General features: G+C 32.1%; 1 protein-coding gene across 5 annotated transcripts in view; it reads left to right on the top strand.

Moving 5' to 3' along the window:
• The window catches only part of SCAF11 (SR-related CTD associated factor 11), a 106,971-nt gene extending 91,451 nt beyond the window's left edge, over nucleotides 1-15,520 (top strand). For 4 of the 5 annotated variants that reach the window (XM_074194884.1, XM_074194888.1, XM_074194887.1 and 1 more), the window contains exons 7-15: nucleotides 940-998; nucleotides 1,156-1,262; nucleotides 2,089-2,190; nucleotides 5,161-5,267; nucleotides 6,522-9,227; nucleotides 10,424-10,770; nucleotides 11,876-12,094; nucleotides 12,364-12,483; nucleotides 12,769-15,520. In XM_074194884.1, coding sequence (XP_074050985.1) covers nucleotides 940-998; nucleotides 1,156-1,262; nucleotides 2,089-2,190; nucleotides 5,161-5,267; nucleotides 6,522-9,227; nucleotides 10,424-10,770; nucleotides 11,876-12,094; nucleotides 12,364-12,483; nucleotides 12,769-12,915 — 3,914 coding nt within the window. In that variant the 3' untranslated portion in view covers nucleotides 12,916-15,520. The remainder of the gene's footprint in view (nucleotides 1-939; nucleotides 999-1,155; nucleotides 1,263-2,088; nucleotides 2,191-5,160; nucleotides 5,268-6,521; nucleotides 9,228-10,423; nucleotides 10,771-11,875; nucleotides 12,095-12,363; nucleotides 12,484-12,768) is intronic. The other variant, XM_074194886.1, reaches the window with a different exon arrangement.
• The last annotated feature ends 1,015 nt before the right edge of the window (nucleotides 15,521-16,535 follow it).

The following is a 16,535-nucleotide window of genomic DNA, read 5'->3' as shown; positions in this document are numbered from 1 at the left end:
ATATAGACTTTTTAAAAGCATATATTTTGTGATGGCTAGGAAGTGGAAATTAGAAATACTCCCAACAGTTGGAGAATGACTAAGCAAATTACTATACGATTGTAATGGAATAGTATTGTGCTGTAGGGAAGAGCAAGCAGGATGATTTCAGAAAAACCTGGAATCTGAATTGATATATAGATATAGTTTACTTTAGTAAACAGAACCAAGAAAACATAGTAAACAATAACAGTAATATTATTCAATGAGGATCTATGAATAACTTAGCTATTCTTAGCAATATAGTAATCTAAGACAATTTCAAAGAATAAAGCAAATCATCTATCTCCAGAGAAAAAACTTTTATTGTTTGAATATATATATATATATATATATATATATATATATATACTGAAGCATGCTATTTTTCCACTCTTATTTTTTTTTGAGTCTTCTTGCCCAGAATGCCTTATAAGGAAATGTTTACCTAATTGCACATGTATAACATATATCTGATTGTTTACCATCTTGGGGGGGGGTAGTAAGGGAGGAGTGGAATAGGGAAGTTAAAACTTTAAATAAAAATGCCAGAAATAATTTTTTTTTTGTTTTTTGCAAGGGCAGTTCTGAACTGAGGTTCTCCTGACTCCAGGGCTTGTGCTCTATCCACTGTGCCATCTAGCTGCCCACCAAAATAATTTTTTAAGAATGTATTAAAATCCAGTTGTTAACTGTATCTGAAACAATGTATGTTTCCTTATGTGTCTTATTTAATATTAATAACCAGTAAATTAGAAATTGAAATCCAATACAGATGAGAAGGTCTTACATTGAATTGTAATTTTGGGCTAATTATATTTTTCATCTTTATAACTAGTTTAGTTTTAAGTACCACACTGTTGTCCTAAAATAAAAATTTAGAAAATGTTATCAAACCCTATTGTGTTTTTTTTTCTGTAGGAAATGCTTCAAACAATGAAATAATGAAAAGGAGAGCTGCTTCTATTAAGATAAATAAGGTCTGTTGAATTACATGAAACATTTTTCTTGTTAATACATGAAACATTTTTTTTGAGCAGGTATAGCATATAGATATAGAATATTGAGCATATAGAATAATTTTAATATAAATCTTTTATTTGACTCTGCTCTAATATTAACCTTTTACTTTTCTAGCCTCAAAGGCAGACCTGCCCAAATCACTGCTTCCGAAATTATTTTTCCAGTATATTTTCTTCTGATAATCACACTGGAGAATCTTCTTGTGCTTTTAGAGGTTACTGGTTAGTATTTTTCCAGTTATTATAACCTGTGACATTTTAGTTATGGTAAACAATTTTTTTAAAAAGTACATATCTTCCCTCTTTGCAATTTGTTGTTTTCAAATGAAATTGATTTTTAAGCCACTTTCATTTGTGAGATATGCAGCTATAAAAGGTAGATATGTAGAGTGCATAATTTTTTTTAATTCAAGATGACAAAAATAGGTTATTGCTGCTTATCTAATTTTTCCATGTTATATGAAAGCTGGATTATAATACTTAATTCTAGAGACTAATTCATAAAAGAATAAAATCAATAAGGTTTTTTTAGAGATCACATGTATGAGTGACTTTAAAATGTTTGTACTATATCAATTACAATAAATAATAGACTGCCTTCTTTTGCTTTATATTTAGTTTCAACTGGGGAATGATTCTAGAAAATATTACTGATGTTTGAACTTTTATTTTGTGAATTTGGGGAAAAGAGGTAGTTGAGTAATCTTTCTCTTAAAATAAATTATCTTAATGGTTTACATATCTTTTCAGTTTTACTTCTCTGAGGGATTGTCTCCATCAGAACTTCTTGCTATCTGTGTCTTGTGGAGGATGGGCATATGTATTCTGTTTATTGCATTATTTGTGTTAAGTATCAAAAACTTATTGTTTTGATAAATGTTATGTTAATATGCAATATTTAAATTTTTTGCATAATGAATTATACTTTAAAGCTTTCTTTACATTTTGACAATGTTTTGGGGAAAGAAATCTTTTTTTCCAACTCTATATTGTTAGGCAAGATTAATTTTATTTTTCATAATGATAATGTCTAAAATTTGTCTTTTAGTACAGGATTTACAGAAGTTAATGAAATTAATTCAGTGATTAGGCAAAAGAGACAAGAATTACAGTTGTCATGGTTCCATGATACATTACCTGGAATTGCAAGGTAAAATAAAAAACAAATTTTGCTGTAGTTATTACTGTAGTAATTTGCTGTAGTAATTGAAAGTGAATCAAGGAATTTAAGACTTGTCTATTTTTATTTAAAATTCAAATTTATTTATTTGTTATTCCATGCAAAGAGTTTTCAACATTCACCTTTTTGTAAATTTTGAGTTCTACATTTTTCTATCTCCCTAACTCTTGCCTCCCCTTGATGGTAAGCAATATAATATAGATTATACATGGATAAGTATGGTAAACATATTTCCTTACTAGTAATGTTGTGAAAAATGAATCATAACAAAGTAAACAAAAACAATGAGAAAGGGGGAAAAACAAAAGCATAGAACAAATTTTTTAAACTGAAAAATTGTATTCTCTGGTCTGCATGCAGAGTCCTTAATTCTTTCTCTGGATGCAAATAGTATTTTCCATTTTCCATTAGAATTGTCTTTTATTATACTGCTGAACATCTCACAGTGTTGCTGTTAATATGTACAGTGTTCCTCTGGCTCTACTCACTTAACTCAGCATCAGTTCATGCAAATCTTTTCCAGCTTTTCTGAAATCCACCTATTTATAATTTCTTACAGTACTCCCTTACATTAATATGCCACAATTTGTTCAGTCATTCCCTAATTAATGGGCTTCCCCTCAATTTTCAATTCTTTGCCACTGCAAAGAGACGTGCTGTGATATTTTCAAACGTGTGGGTCCTTTTCCCCATAGCTCTAGTAGTGGTATTTCTGGATCAAAGGGTATACACAGTTTTATTGCCCTTTTGGCATAATATAACTATATTCTTAAAAAGTATTAAGTCAAATAATTTTAAATATAGGAGAGATAGTTGCTATTCAAGATAACTGCAGTGATTAGTTTTCTTACTTCAAAAGCTCTTTGATAATATTACCAACTGTTAATCATCTAAATAATTGATTTCAGAAGACTTTTGCATAGACAATGGAAAAATGTTGTTTTGTATCTTTCTAATAACCATAATACTTAATTTTCAAAAGTGTTGCATTGAATTAAAAGCCAAGGCAAATGAAATTAATGGGTCTCAAGTCAGTTATTTTCTTATTATGTGTCTGAAATGTGCTCAAGAACTAATTTTACTTGCCAGTTTTCTTATACTACGTAGAACCATTACATTCTTGTAAGAAGTCTTGGCATATTTAGGGAAGGTGTGAATTAAATTTAAGTAGAGAAGCTAAAACATTCTTTGCAGGAAATTCTGTTCTATATATCATTTTGTAGTTTTGTACATACATAATGTTACATAAAATTTGGTTTTTGAGTCTTTATCCTTTCCAATATCAGATCCACATGTTCTGAAAGAAACATAGTTTTTAAATCAGGAGACCAGAACTAGCTATCATAATTTAGCAGAAAAGAGTGATGGCAAAAATGGATTGTTTGGAATCAACACTTGCCAATTATTTGGTTGGTCCAAAAAAGATGCAAAGAATATTAAAGGATCTAGTCAGCCTATGAATGAACAATTTGGATGTGTAGGCTAAACAAAACTTTTGTAGTGCAGTGCAGATTAAAGTGAAATAAAGAAATTAAGTAATGTACATTGTAATACAACTTTTTGTATCTCTGGAAAGTTTAATATACAATATATTCCTTTGTTCTTGTCATTTATTTTATATGAGTTGGCCTTGAGTTTGCTAAATTTTGAGTATGCTTTAATTCTTCATTAATGAAACTACACTTGTGGAATATTCAGTACATCTTGTACAAGCAGTCCATTTTTCCATTTCTAACTTTGATTATAACCCATGAGTTTTCAATGGGAATTAAGCCAAGCAAGTTTCTAAGTCATCAAACGTCTTTACTTACATCTCTTAGCTTAGATAAATGTCTTAATGTTTTGTGATATGTGACATGGTACAAGATAATGTTGAAATATATTATCTCCATTTGAGAATTTCTGTAATTCTTAAACAGTTCTCAGCAAAAATAGTCTTATCAGAATTTATAATTCCCTCATTGGGAACAAGACTTTGAGGTATATTGGAAGTAAAAAAAAAATCCAACCAACATTGCATGAATTTTTGTAGTCTGACTAAAGACTAAAAACCCATAAACAGAAAAAACAAAACAGGACTTTTCTTCCAATTTCAAGATGTCTGTGCTGCAGTGTATAGAGTAATCAGTAAAAATCATTCTGAAGGTTTTTTTCCTTATTTACTGAGAATTTTGAGGCTATTTAAAAATAATAGTTTGTTAGTTCTTGGAATTATTTTTTTGTTTTGTTTTGTTTTTGACCAGTTTCCCTTTACCCAGTTTCATTATGGGCTTTGAACTGTCTTTGGGCCATATAATTTCTTCATGCCAAATTGAATTGTGCTCCTTAAGAATCACCCTCTTTATTTTTGACATAATATCTGTTCTTTAAAACCAAAAAAGACAAATCAAAATACCCTCAAGAAGAGAGCTCAGTAAATGTGTTTGTATGGCATGAAATCAAGTCTCAGCTGATAGAGAACCAAAAAAAAAGATGAGGAAATGAGTTTTATCTAGTTCCATGCAGTCAACCACTCCTTGTCTGTTCAGTATCAGTAGCAAAACATTTGCATAGCCATTATTTTCACAGAATGAAGCCATATCAGATTTATTGCTTGATACCATGTAATTTGTACACCACTATAGGAAATGTGTACTATTGATTATAACTTAAATGCTTTTAAAAACAGAAACTGCTGTAACTATTAATCACTCTCAGTCTCTTTTTGATATACTGAATACCAAAATGAAAGGTTTCAAAGTTATTTATTTGTAGCCTATTGACAAATAATTTAAAAAATCTGAAGATCTTATTGATCATTTATCATTGGACATATGTTTGCATTTTAACCTCTAATGTAGCAATAATTATTTATGTCATCCTGATTTGAATAAATTTTAACTTTAAAACATTTTGGTTTTATTTTGAAATGTTAATTTGTTTATATTTCAATTTTTTCAGAATTGGTTTCATTCCCTGGATGGCTGGAGCTGAAATCCTTCCTCTTGTTTCTTCTATGTTGCCAGGAACAATTTTTCCAATGAATACTATTTCTTTGGAAGATTTTGGTAAAATGTTAAAATAATTTTTATTTTTTTTTTAAAAAGCTTTTCCCTTTCAGTTGCATGGAAAAATAGATAAATTATGAAAACATAGCCCGGTATGGTGGCACATGACTGTGATCCCTGCTACAGGGGAGGCTGAAGCTGGTGAATCACTTGAGCTTGAAGTTTTTGAGCTCTAGTAGGGCTAAAGTCAATCAGGTGCGTCTGCACTGAATTCCAGCACCAATATGAGGAACCCTCAGGAGTGGGGACCCACCGGGCTGCCTAAGGAGAGGCAAATGAACTCGGGTTGGAAAAGTTCAAAGCTTCTGTGCTGATCAGTAGTGGAATCTGACTTGTGAGTTGTCACTGCACTTTCAGTCTGGGCAAGATAAGGAAAGAAAAAAAGAACGAAAGAAAAAGAAAAAACAAATTAAAAAAGAAAGAGGAAAAGAGAGACATTACAAAATATTTACATTGAATCTCAAACACCATTTACTGAATTTTTTAATGGTGAATTTTGTTTCTGAAAAAAATTTAAGGATTAATTTTAGACATTTTCTGATTGAATGTTTCTTCATTTAAAACTAAAACAATGTGAGTTGGAATTCAAAATTTTAAGCCCACCTCTATTACAGTTTTATTGTCAAAGAATATTATTTTCAGTTTCACTGATCTTTCAGCAGGAATTATGGTGACCTCTATAACTAATTTCTTTTAATTGCATTTGAATAAATTACTTTTTCTTTGTGTCGTCCCATGATCTCTTATCAGTGATCCATATTAAATGTTTGTTTTCCCATATATAGCTATGCACTTTGTCAGTTCCGTATCAGTAGAAATGCATGTATGTGACCATTGCTGTCACAGAATGAAGCCATTCTTTTAATATATGTAGTGATATGAGTGCTATTACTAGATAAATTCTAGAATATATTTCTAAATTTTAATTTGGATTACTAGTTAAGTCTTTCACTTATAGAGTACTGGCCCTAGACTCAGAAGGACTTGTTCAGATCTGGCCTCAGACACTTGATACTTACTAGCTGTGTGACCTTGGAAAAGTTACTTGCCTCACACACACAAAATATTGCTATGGAATATTTATGTATCTATTATGTAAGTCATGTTAGGTATATCTGTTTCAGGCATCTGTTGTTCAATAAATACTATTTATGTGTTTGTGTGCATGTGTATATAAATACACACACACACACACACACATATATATATATGTATACATACATATGCATGTTTATTTTTAAATTTTGTTGCTAGGGTCACCTTTCAAGGAACACATGCTAGCACATACACAAGGGGGAGAGGAGAAGAGGCAAACTGCTGGAACATCGAATAGTAGAGGAACAAGAAGAAAACCTGCAGAAACAACTCCTAGAAGAAGATCTACACGTAATATGAAAACTGAAACTGTCAGTCAACCCCAGAATTCACCAATTTCAAATAACTCAGGATGTGATGCCCCGGATAGCAATAAATCATCTATAAATCTTTCCACTTCAGCAGATTCAAAGAAGCAGATTAGACCAGGTCCAAAACGCAAACCTAAGAGAAGAGCTAGAAAGACACCTGTAGTTAAAAAGAAGCTTCGAAGTTCATCATCACTCCCTGAAAAGTCATCTTCTAGTGATTCAGCAGATGAAGTTGTAGAGTCTGACACACTCCCTGTGTTGGATAAAGGATACTCAAATACAGAAATGTGCAACTCCTGTATTATGCAAACAGACATAGAACAAGAATCTGCTAATGACTTGGGAAGTTTTATTGAACATGCAAACAGGGAGGAACTTAAAGAAAATTGTGGAAAAGAACAAGATACTGTAAAGAAATTATATTCTGATTCCAATAGCCAAGAACTTTCTGTGCTAGTTAAAGAAGAAGAAATTAAGGAAATTGTGAACAAGGGTACTGAGACTGAAATTTTGCATTTAGAAAATGAGCTTTCTAAGAATAATACTGAAAAAGTAGATGAACCAATAGAAACTTCAGTTAAAACACCTGAGCATTTAGATTTTGAGGTAAAGGCAAGTGTACCTCTAGAAAATCCTCAAAATGAATTACATGTACTTGCAAAATCTGAGGATGTTGTACACCACATTAATCCTAGTTTAAGAGATGAGTTATTTAAGAGTGCAAAATCAAAGGTAAATGAAGATCAAAATAGAGAGAGTCTCAAAGTGAATACTCTTGACCATATTGATTCTAAGATAAAAATAGTATGTGTAGAGAGTTCTGAGACTGAGGCCTTTGAGTATGAAGAACCATTACCAGTAGATCATACTGCTGAGAGCCCAAAGGTGGAATTACTTGATCCTATAGAATCTATTGGACTGGATTGCTCTGGAAATGAAGAAAGTACAATAGTTTGTTCAAATAATGAAAATTTTAAAAGTATTCAAGATGATGAAAATTTATTAAAAGATAATTTTCCATCAGAGAGTGATAAATCAGACAAGTCTTTAGAAGAGAAGTCTGAATTTCTTACTGAAGAGAACAGGAATACAGAATTGTCTAACTTAGATACAGAGCAGTTCCCAAAACATTTTAATGAAGACAATAATGAATCAATACCTATGGAATGTGATTCATTTTGCAGTGACCAAAATGAATCTGAAAGTGAACTGATTGTCAGTGCTGAAACCAAACTGGAGGAAAATTCTCAAGATAAAATACAAGATTCTGATCTTGTAAGTGAAAAGAGTGCAGAACTTACTTTCAGTCTTGAGACTGAAAATTCAGCATTTTCAATAGATAAGGCTAAAAAGCCTCGAACTAGGAGGTCTAGATTTCATTCTCCATCTACAACATGGTTGCCTAATAAAGACATTGTAAGGGAAAGAAAACGATCTCAATCTCCATCTCCTAAAAAAGACATTAGAAAAGAAAGCAGAAAATCTCATTCACAATCTCCCAAATTGGAAATTACCAGAGGAAGGAGACGATCTCGGTCTCAGTCTCGGTCTCCAAAGAGGGATGTTGCAAGAGAGAGGAAAGGATCTCAGTCTTGGTCTCCAAAAAGAGAGGAAGGGAGTAAGTCTAAGTCCCTCTCCCCTAGGAAGGACACTTTAAGAGAGAATAGACGATCTCGATCAAGAACAAAAGATTCCCCTTCCAGAGAGAAATCTAGGTCTCGCAGCAGAGAAAGAGAAAATGATAGAGATGGGCAAAGGAGAGATCATCTTAGGGAAAGGAGGGCCAGAAGGTGGTCTAGGTCTAGATCTCGTTCTAGATCATGCTCAAGATCTAGAACAAAAAGCAATAAAGCCTCCTTCAGTAGAAATGACAGAGACAGTTACTCTCCTCGGTGGAAGGATAGATGGACAAATGATAACTGGAGGTTTCCCAGGGGAAATGATAGGTATAGAAAGAATGAACAAGATAAACAGAATGAAAATTTGAAAAAAGAAAAAAATGAGGTTAATCCAGATATTGATGAACAGTGTTCTTCTGCTGACAAGCATAGAAATGACTGTCCAGATTGGATAATGGAAAGAATAAATTCAGGTCCTGACCCAAGGACTAGGAATACAGACAAATTTAAAGATTCTCATTGGGAAGAAAATAGACATGATAATTCAGGGAAATCTTGGAATAAAAGCTTTGGTTCTAGTTGGATGTCAAACCGGGGCAGAGGCAACCGTGGCAGAGGCACCTTCAGGGCGAGTTTTGGACATGCTGAACAGAATGAAAATAGATGGCAAAACAGAAAACCCCTCTCAGGAAATTCAAATAGTTCAGGGAATGATTCCTCAAAGTTTGCTGAACAGCAACCATATAGGCGTAAAAGTGATCAAGAATTTTCATTTGATACCCCTGCTGATAGATCAGGGTGGACTTCTGCATCTAGTTGGGCTATAAGAAAGACTTTGCCTGCTGATGTACAGAATTACTATTCAAGAAGAGGGAGGAATTCCTCAGGCCCACAGTCTGGATGGATGAGGCAGGAGGAGGAAATAGCTGATCATGGTAAGTATATTTTACTTTTTTTGTTTATTTTTTTATTTGTTAGGGTTTTTTTTTTTAGGGTTTTTGCAAGGCAAATTGGGTTAAGTGGCTTTCCCAAGGCCACACAGCTACGTAATTATTAAGTGTCTGAGGCTGGGTTTGAACTCAGGTATTCCTAACTCCAGGGCTGGTGCACTTTACATTGCACCACCTAGCCGCCCCTATCTGTTAGTTTTTAAAAGAAGTTGATGATTAAAAATTTGATTTACTACCATTCCTTTTCCCCTTACACAGTTATTAATGATTTGTGAACTAAAGTGAAATATTTATAGAGTAGGGAAAAATACTTCAATTAAGTATTCTATTTTTTAAAATTTCTGGTTAGCAGATTTCCCAGGCTTTCTCCAAAATCTACTTAATTCAGATTAGTTCAATATAATTTGATACCCAATTCTATTTCCTATAAAATTTGTCATTCACAGCCACAGGAATTGTAGCTATTTGTGGAATTGATTGAACAGTGTATCTTATCATATGGGTTTACTAAAAATATTTCTGATTATAGTTTATATTCAAATTGACACTTATTGAAAATATTTTCTTTGTTCATAAGTCCTTCATTCAACAAGCATTTATTAAAATGCCAGGCAAATGTGAAATCAAATCATCTCTCTCTTGAAGAAGTTTATGATAAAACTTTCATTTTTGTGTTTTGAGAAATCTGAGAAAACCATTTGCCTAAAATAAAAATTGACCATTTTGAATTCAAACCTAAAACAATTTTATATTTCTATTCACTAATATAAAATTTTGGATTCTTAGCTGGCATTCATGAATCTGTTTCTTAAAATTATTTTTGTTTGTTTGACTTTTATTGTTTATTAACATCAGAAAATCATCCTGTACCAGAAATTACATTAAAAAAAAGTAAATATTTATAGGAATATTGTTGTTGGTTGGTTACGGTATTGACCAAACTTAGTTAGATTGCTGATTATTTTTTTAAATGAGGTTTCAATGTAGTATTTAGTGCTTTTTAACTGCCTAAATTACTGTAAAGAAAGTTGTAATTTTGAGTTGTATCAGGAGATTTTATTGTTACTATTTTTCAGGGAGTATACTTGGTTAAGGTTGGGGGAACTATATGTGTGTTGGGATACATCTTTGGAACAAATGTTATCTATGACATTTTTAAAGGGAATTTTTTTTTTTGGTAGATCAAAATCTCAAAGACCAAACCAACCAACAAGGTGATGGTACTCAGCTTCCTATAACTATGATGCCACAACAAATGAATGTAATGCAACATCAAATGAATGCACAACACCAAACTATGAATATCTTCCCATATCCAGTGGGTGTTCATGCCCCCTTGATGAACATCCAACGTAATCCATTTAACATTCATCCTCAGCTACCTATGCATCTCCATGCAGGAGTGCCTCTCATGCAGGTAGCTGCTCCTTCCAATGTGTCTCAGGGATTACCACCACCACCACCCCCTCCCCCACCATCCCAACAAGTCAACTGCATTGCTTCACAGCCAGATGGAAAGCAATCACAGGTATGTTTTTTTAAAAACTAAGATTTAATCAGCAAAGTCAGATGTCAAAAGAAAAACTTCTTGACATACCAAAAAACAAAAATGTTTTGACTCATCCCAACCATTCTCTTCTTGCTATATTTGATATAAAAATGAATTGATAAACTCTGAAATTTAAATCTGTTATCCCAAATATATATGTTTATATACATATACATATATACACACACATATATATATATATACATACATAAAATTTCTTTCAACAGTCACACAGATTTCTTATAATTACATTTTAAAATAATAATTGTTTTGATAAAAAATTGTAATCAACTTGAAGTCTAAATTCCTTATATTTTATCCTAATGTCTTCACATTATGGGGAAACATTTGGTGGTGAAATAATGTGAGGAAGCTTATGTTGTCTTGTTCAGACAAACTAGGCAAATATGTTCATTATCCATTAATGTCTGTCTTTCATGGTGACCTGAAAACAAGGGAGTAGGTTAAAAGAAATTTGCAATTAGTGTCCTTTGTAAAGGTTTGCATGAATAGTAGTAAGTACTCTTTTGTTATTCTCATGCAGCACCTTCTGTAGAAGTCTACAGAATGAAGTAGTTCATACTATATTATAATATAAAAACTCAATTTTATGTCTGCATTCTAAAAATTTTAGAATCTGGGCAATAATTCAGCATAGTTTAGTGGAAAGGACAGAGGACTTCGTTTCAAAATATATTGGATTTTTTTTTTAATCTTCATTACTACCGAATTCATTTGACCTTGTTGCCTCATTTCCATCATCATTGAAAAAAGGCATTTTCACTCAGAGATGGGATGAGTTAATTTTCTTAAAAGGTCTTTGCATAAAAGATATTTTTCTTTATACTCATCAAGGTGTCTTAGTATTTATCACAATATAATAATGAAAATGTATCTTTAAAATAATTTTGGATATTTTAAACTTAAATGGTTATTGTGAACTAGTTTCAGAAGGTTACCCTACTCAGATGAGGTTCCAAAATTAAATGTATATTACACTGTGTATATATGTATAACTTAAGAAATTGTAAAGTGTTAAATACCTGAAAAATAATTCATTATCTGCTGTTAACTCCTTAAACAGGGTATTCCTAGTGCTTCTCATGTAGGTAATAACATGAGTACACCAGTTCTGCCTACTTCAACAGCAACTCCTGGAAATATGGGGCCATTTCAGGGACCAAGTTCTGGTAATGCTTCATCATCAAGTCACAGCAAAGCTCCTAATGCTGCTGTAAAATTGGCAGAAAGCAAAGTAAGTGTTACAGTGGAAGCCAGCGCAGATAGCTCGAAGACAGACAAGGCAAGTTCAAAGTTGAGAATAATACGTACTTAAAAAAAGTTAAACAATGTCAACTGCCTATTCTGAACCTCCAAAGTTATTTTGTACATGGTAGTTATTTTAGTGTTTAATAAAAATGAGCAAGTATTAATGCTTTTAGATCCTTTAGAAACACTGTATTTGTTAAAACTAACTTTAAATATTGCAAGTTTGCAATGTTTTGAGACATTTTAAAAATTGTGATTTTTGGTAGAATATAATTGAACTAGTAATTGTTCTTCTCTTATTAGAAATTGCAGATTCAAGAAAAAGCAGCACAGGAGGTAAAATTGGCTATTAAACCATTTTACCAAAATAAAGATATTACTAAGGAAGAATATAAAGAGATTGTGCGGAAGGCAGTAGATAAAGTAAGTTATACCATTGTTGTAGTTCTGTGTGATAAAAGATTGAACCATGTTTAGTTTAATAAATATATTTAAGCAAGTATTAAAATCTACCTAATCCTTTTTGTAGCTAAAGTATAGGGCATTATTATTAAATCAAGTGTAATATTTTAGAGGCATTTGTTTTTCATGAAATCTTTCATTTTTCATTCAGTAAGCTTAGTTGGCTCTAGGTATTCAGGTCAAAGGGGAGAGTGTTATTGCCTTTTACAAATAAAAATTTTTTTCCCCTCCTCATTCCTGTTGTAGGTTTGTCATAGTAAGAGTGGAGAAGTGAATTCTGCTAAAGTGGCAAACCTGGTTAAAGCCTATGTAGACAAATACAAACATTCGCGGAAGGGGAGCCAAAAGAAAAACCCAGAAGAACCTGCTTCAACTGAAAAAAAAATAGGGTGAAATAGGAAGCATTAAGAACACTATCAAGATTATCTGCAAAGTGCAATTTCAACATGTACCATTAACTGAAAATTATACACAACTGTGATTGAAATTTGGTTTTGATAAAAAAAAAAGTTTTTTCAATGCAGGACATAATGATTCTAAATGAATAGAGCTCTGCACCACAACTTCTTTATCTCTTTTTTTAAAATCAAATTGAAAGGAAGGTGAAAGGTTTGAAGGTGAATGTTCTTATAATTAGGAAGGTACTATAATGTGGATACTGGAAGATGTACAGCATTTTGACTTGAAGACTGGAGTGCATAAATTAGAAACAAATACATTGGTTTTAGAAGAGATATGTACATGTAGAGTAGAAGCCTAAATATATTAAGGTAGGATTTTCTTCCTTATGTCTATTCCCCTTTAATTGTGATAAAAATTAAAATAATGTATTGCCATTGATAATATTTCTAATATTAATGAGACAGACTGGTTGCTGGATTCATTGTATGTTTGTTTATATGTGTGTAGGCACACATATACATATATACAAATATTTTAAAAGCACATGACTGTCAAAACGGAGAAAATGTTTAAGTAGAAAAATCATAGACAACAATACTATTCAACTCCACAACTTTTGGGATACGATTCAACACCAAATAAAGATTTTACTCCTTGTTTTTATTTTGTACTCTTCCCCTATACCCATCAGTTTTGGGTTACCAGTATGAAATAAGCATAACTATTTTGTGATGGCTACAATTTTAGCAGGCCATAGTCTCTGGCTAATCTTGGAAGAACAGTCCAGAGAACACTTCAGAAGCTATTTATATCCTTTATTGGCCAGAGGCAGCAGATTGTGCCACCTGAGACCTATAGTTTTGTGTAGGACTTTTCATTGACCTTTACTTGGAAATTGGATATATTGTAAATTTACTTTTTGATATCTTGGCTTAATAGGTCAAGAAATGGTTATTGTGGAATTTCAGATTGTTTCATAATGAGTGAATTCCTAGGCATGAAAATTTGTTTTGTGATAAGAGGAAATTAATGCAGTTTTAATTTAGAGTTTTGGGAGCCTTGGGTCTTAGAAAATGCTAGAAAATTGATTAGAAAGGATGATACTGGTATGGTGCAAAATCTCCCTCCACTTCTAGCCATGAACAGCTTTGGCTAGAAATGAAATGATACAAATGGTTAGACAAATAAGTCTAATGAGTCAAATAAGACCCTTTTGCTAAATTCTTCAGTTTGAGTAATACTGTTTATTACTATGCTGTCTTAGAGTAGCTTTTCCATTTCTTCAATTTCAAATGCACATTAGAGCCTGGTCCTGGTTTTTAGACAGAGGTATCTGAAATGTAGGACCTCATTAGTGCTGTCACCCTTATCAGATTTTAATAGGAAAATCCTGAGGCATTGAAAAATAATGATCTTTGCTTTTTTTTTTTTTTGGATAACCGTCATTCTTATTTTTTTTTTGTTGTTGTTGTTTAAAAGTTCATTACAGCTGAAGTGTAATTGGATGTGGAATTCCATATTGATTTTTTTTCTTCCTAAAGCACACTCAGCCATGTCTTAAGATTCCCATTGTGCCCTCTTTCTTCCCCAATTCAGTTTTTCACTTGTGGCAGCAGTTGTGTGAACTTTCAATCTATTTTGAACTAAAACTGGTTAGCACTTTGAAAAAAATTGTAGCAAATTGCTATGCCTATGCTGATTAATCACACGCTGTGCGTATTTTCCTGCATTTTCCTTCAAGGAGTTTTTGGAGTTGTTTAATATAACATTTTATCTCTCTCTTGCTTTATATTTTTGAATCTCATTGCCAGATGACTTAAGACAAACTTGTAAAAGGACTTAACAGAAGGGCAGGTATGATAAAGATATAAAATCTTAGGTTTAGGGTAGAAGAAGGTTTTGGTTTGTTTGATTATTTGTTTTGGGTACCCTACTGGAAGTAATAAGGGTAGCTGCCATCTCTAGTTGGGACATTGGCACTCTGCTGTATCTGTAATTCCTAATTAAGAATGTCTTCTAGATTAGAAAGCATCGAGTAAGCTTTTTCTTGTTTTCTTGGAAATATTTAAGAATTTATCAGAAAATGCATGATGTATATTTTTAACAAAATATATTGCCTTATATGCTCTTTATTTTCCCAGAAATTTAAATTTACTTTGTATATTCCTCATTTGCATTCCCCATCACCATCACTAGTTCCTGATTACTTTTGGTATTAAGACTCTAATTTTATAATTTTGAGTCTAAATACCATAAAGTGTAATAGTGTTTATAAGCAAGTGTTCTGGGCCAAAAAGTTCCCAAGATTTTGAAGAAAATTATTTTTAGAAACTAAAGCTATGGTGACCATTAATTTTTGGAATTATAAAGATTTTGTGTACCTTTCTGCTAATTACTAAGTTGCCCCCTTACACTGTTTGAAATGATCACTGTGCCTGCTGCTTGAATGTCTTGTTAGGAGCACAGTGCCTATCCCAGGTTCTGTGTTAAGCTGTTTGTAGCGTAAGGCTGGAGTGCTGTCTACTAAAACAGTACTATCTTAAACAAATTATGTAGTATATAATATTTTCTAATAAATTCTTTTGACTAAAATAAATGTCGTCTTTATTATTTTGTTATATCTTAGTTTTAGTAAACTCTATCTTTTTCATAGTTTTTCCAAATACCTGAAATAATGTATTTAATGCATTGGGACTGCAATTAAGGTCAAGTTGTACATATAACACCCAGGGTAAAAAAACAAGATTATCATTCTGAGTACATGTGTTTTTCAACTATGGCTTTGATTCTTACTCCTTTACAATTTGGCATAATATACTGGTTGCTTAATTTATAATTATTTAAAATAATGGATGATAGTTTATGGTAATAGTCTTTGGTACACTCTAGAATGTGTCTTTCTAAAATGTTGCACTCAGAACTGAATATAATAATGCCAGTATGTTTGAGAGAGAGTCCTCATTAGAAACACTTGATTGGGGCACATTAGTATCTCAGTGGAGAACATTAGCTTTTTTTGGTTGCAGTTCATGTCTTCATTTCATACTCTCAGCTCATTGAGCTGTCAATCCACAAAAACCTCCAGCTTTTGTTAACTATTATTTAGCTTTACTCTTTTCATCTTAGATTTTCATAGCTGATTTTTGTGAACACAAGACTATAACTTTCTATTTCTCCCTATTTAAATATAGTTCATTATTGTCCTGTCATGATTTTTTTTTTAATCTATCCATTTTTTTTGTGTATTAACTATCCCTTCCAGCACATCTGACAAATTTTACCTTAAACAGGTTTAATCACTTCATTGTTTAAAATGTTGAACTGAATAGAACCAGGTATGGAATCTTAGGATATTCCATTAGTGAATTCAAGTTCACATCTACCAGTTCTGAATCTATATAATTCACATCTTTATAAGGCAATCAAGAAGCATTCATTCAGTGCTTATGTACTAGCAATATGCCATTCTAAAAATTGAGATAGAAAAGAGACAAACCCTCAAGAAACTTAGATGGATTGTACTAGGAGTGCTCATCACATTCACAAAATGAGTAAAACATAATTTTAGGGGGGTAGGGGAAGTAATAACTTGATAAAAACTGAATAAACTG

This window comes from Macrotis lagotis, chromosome 7, assembly GCF_037893015.1.
Source record: "Macrotis lagotis isolate mMagLag1 chromosome 7, bilby.v1.9.chrom.fasta, whole genome shotgun sequence".
Lineage (NCBI taxonomy): Eukaryota > Metazoa > Chordata > Mammalia > Peramelemorphia > Peramelidae > Macrotis > Macrotis lagotis.
Note: the sequence above shows the minus strand (reverse complement) of the source record. Positions and strands in the feature narration are given on the sequence as shown.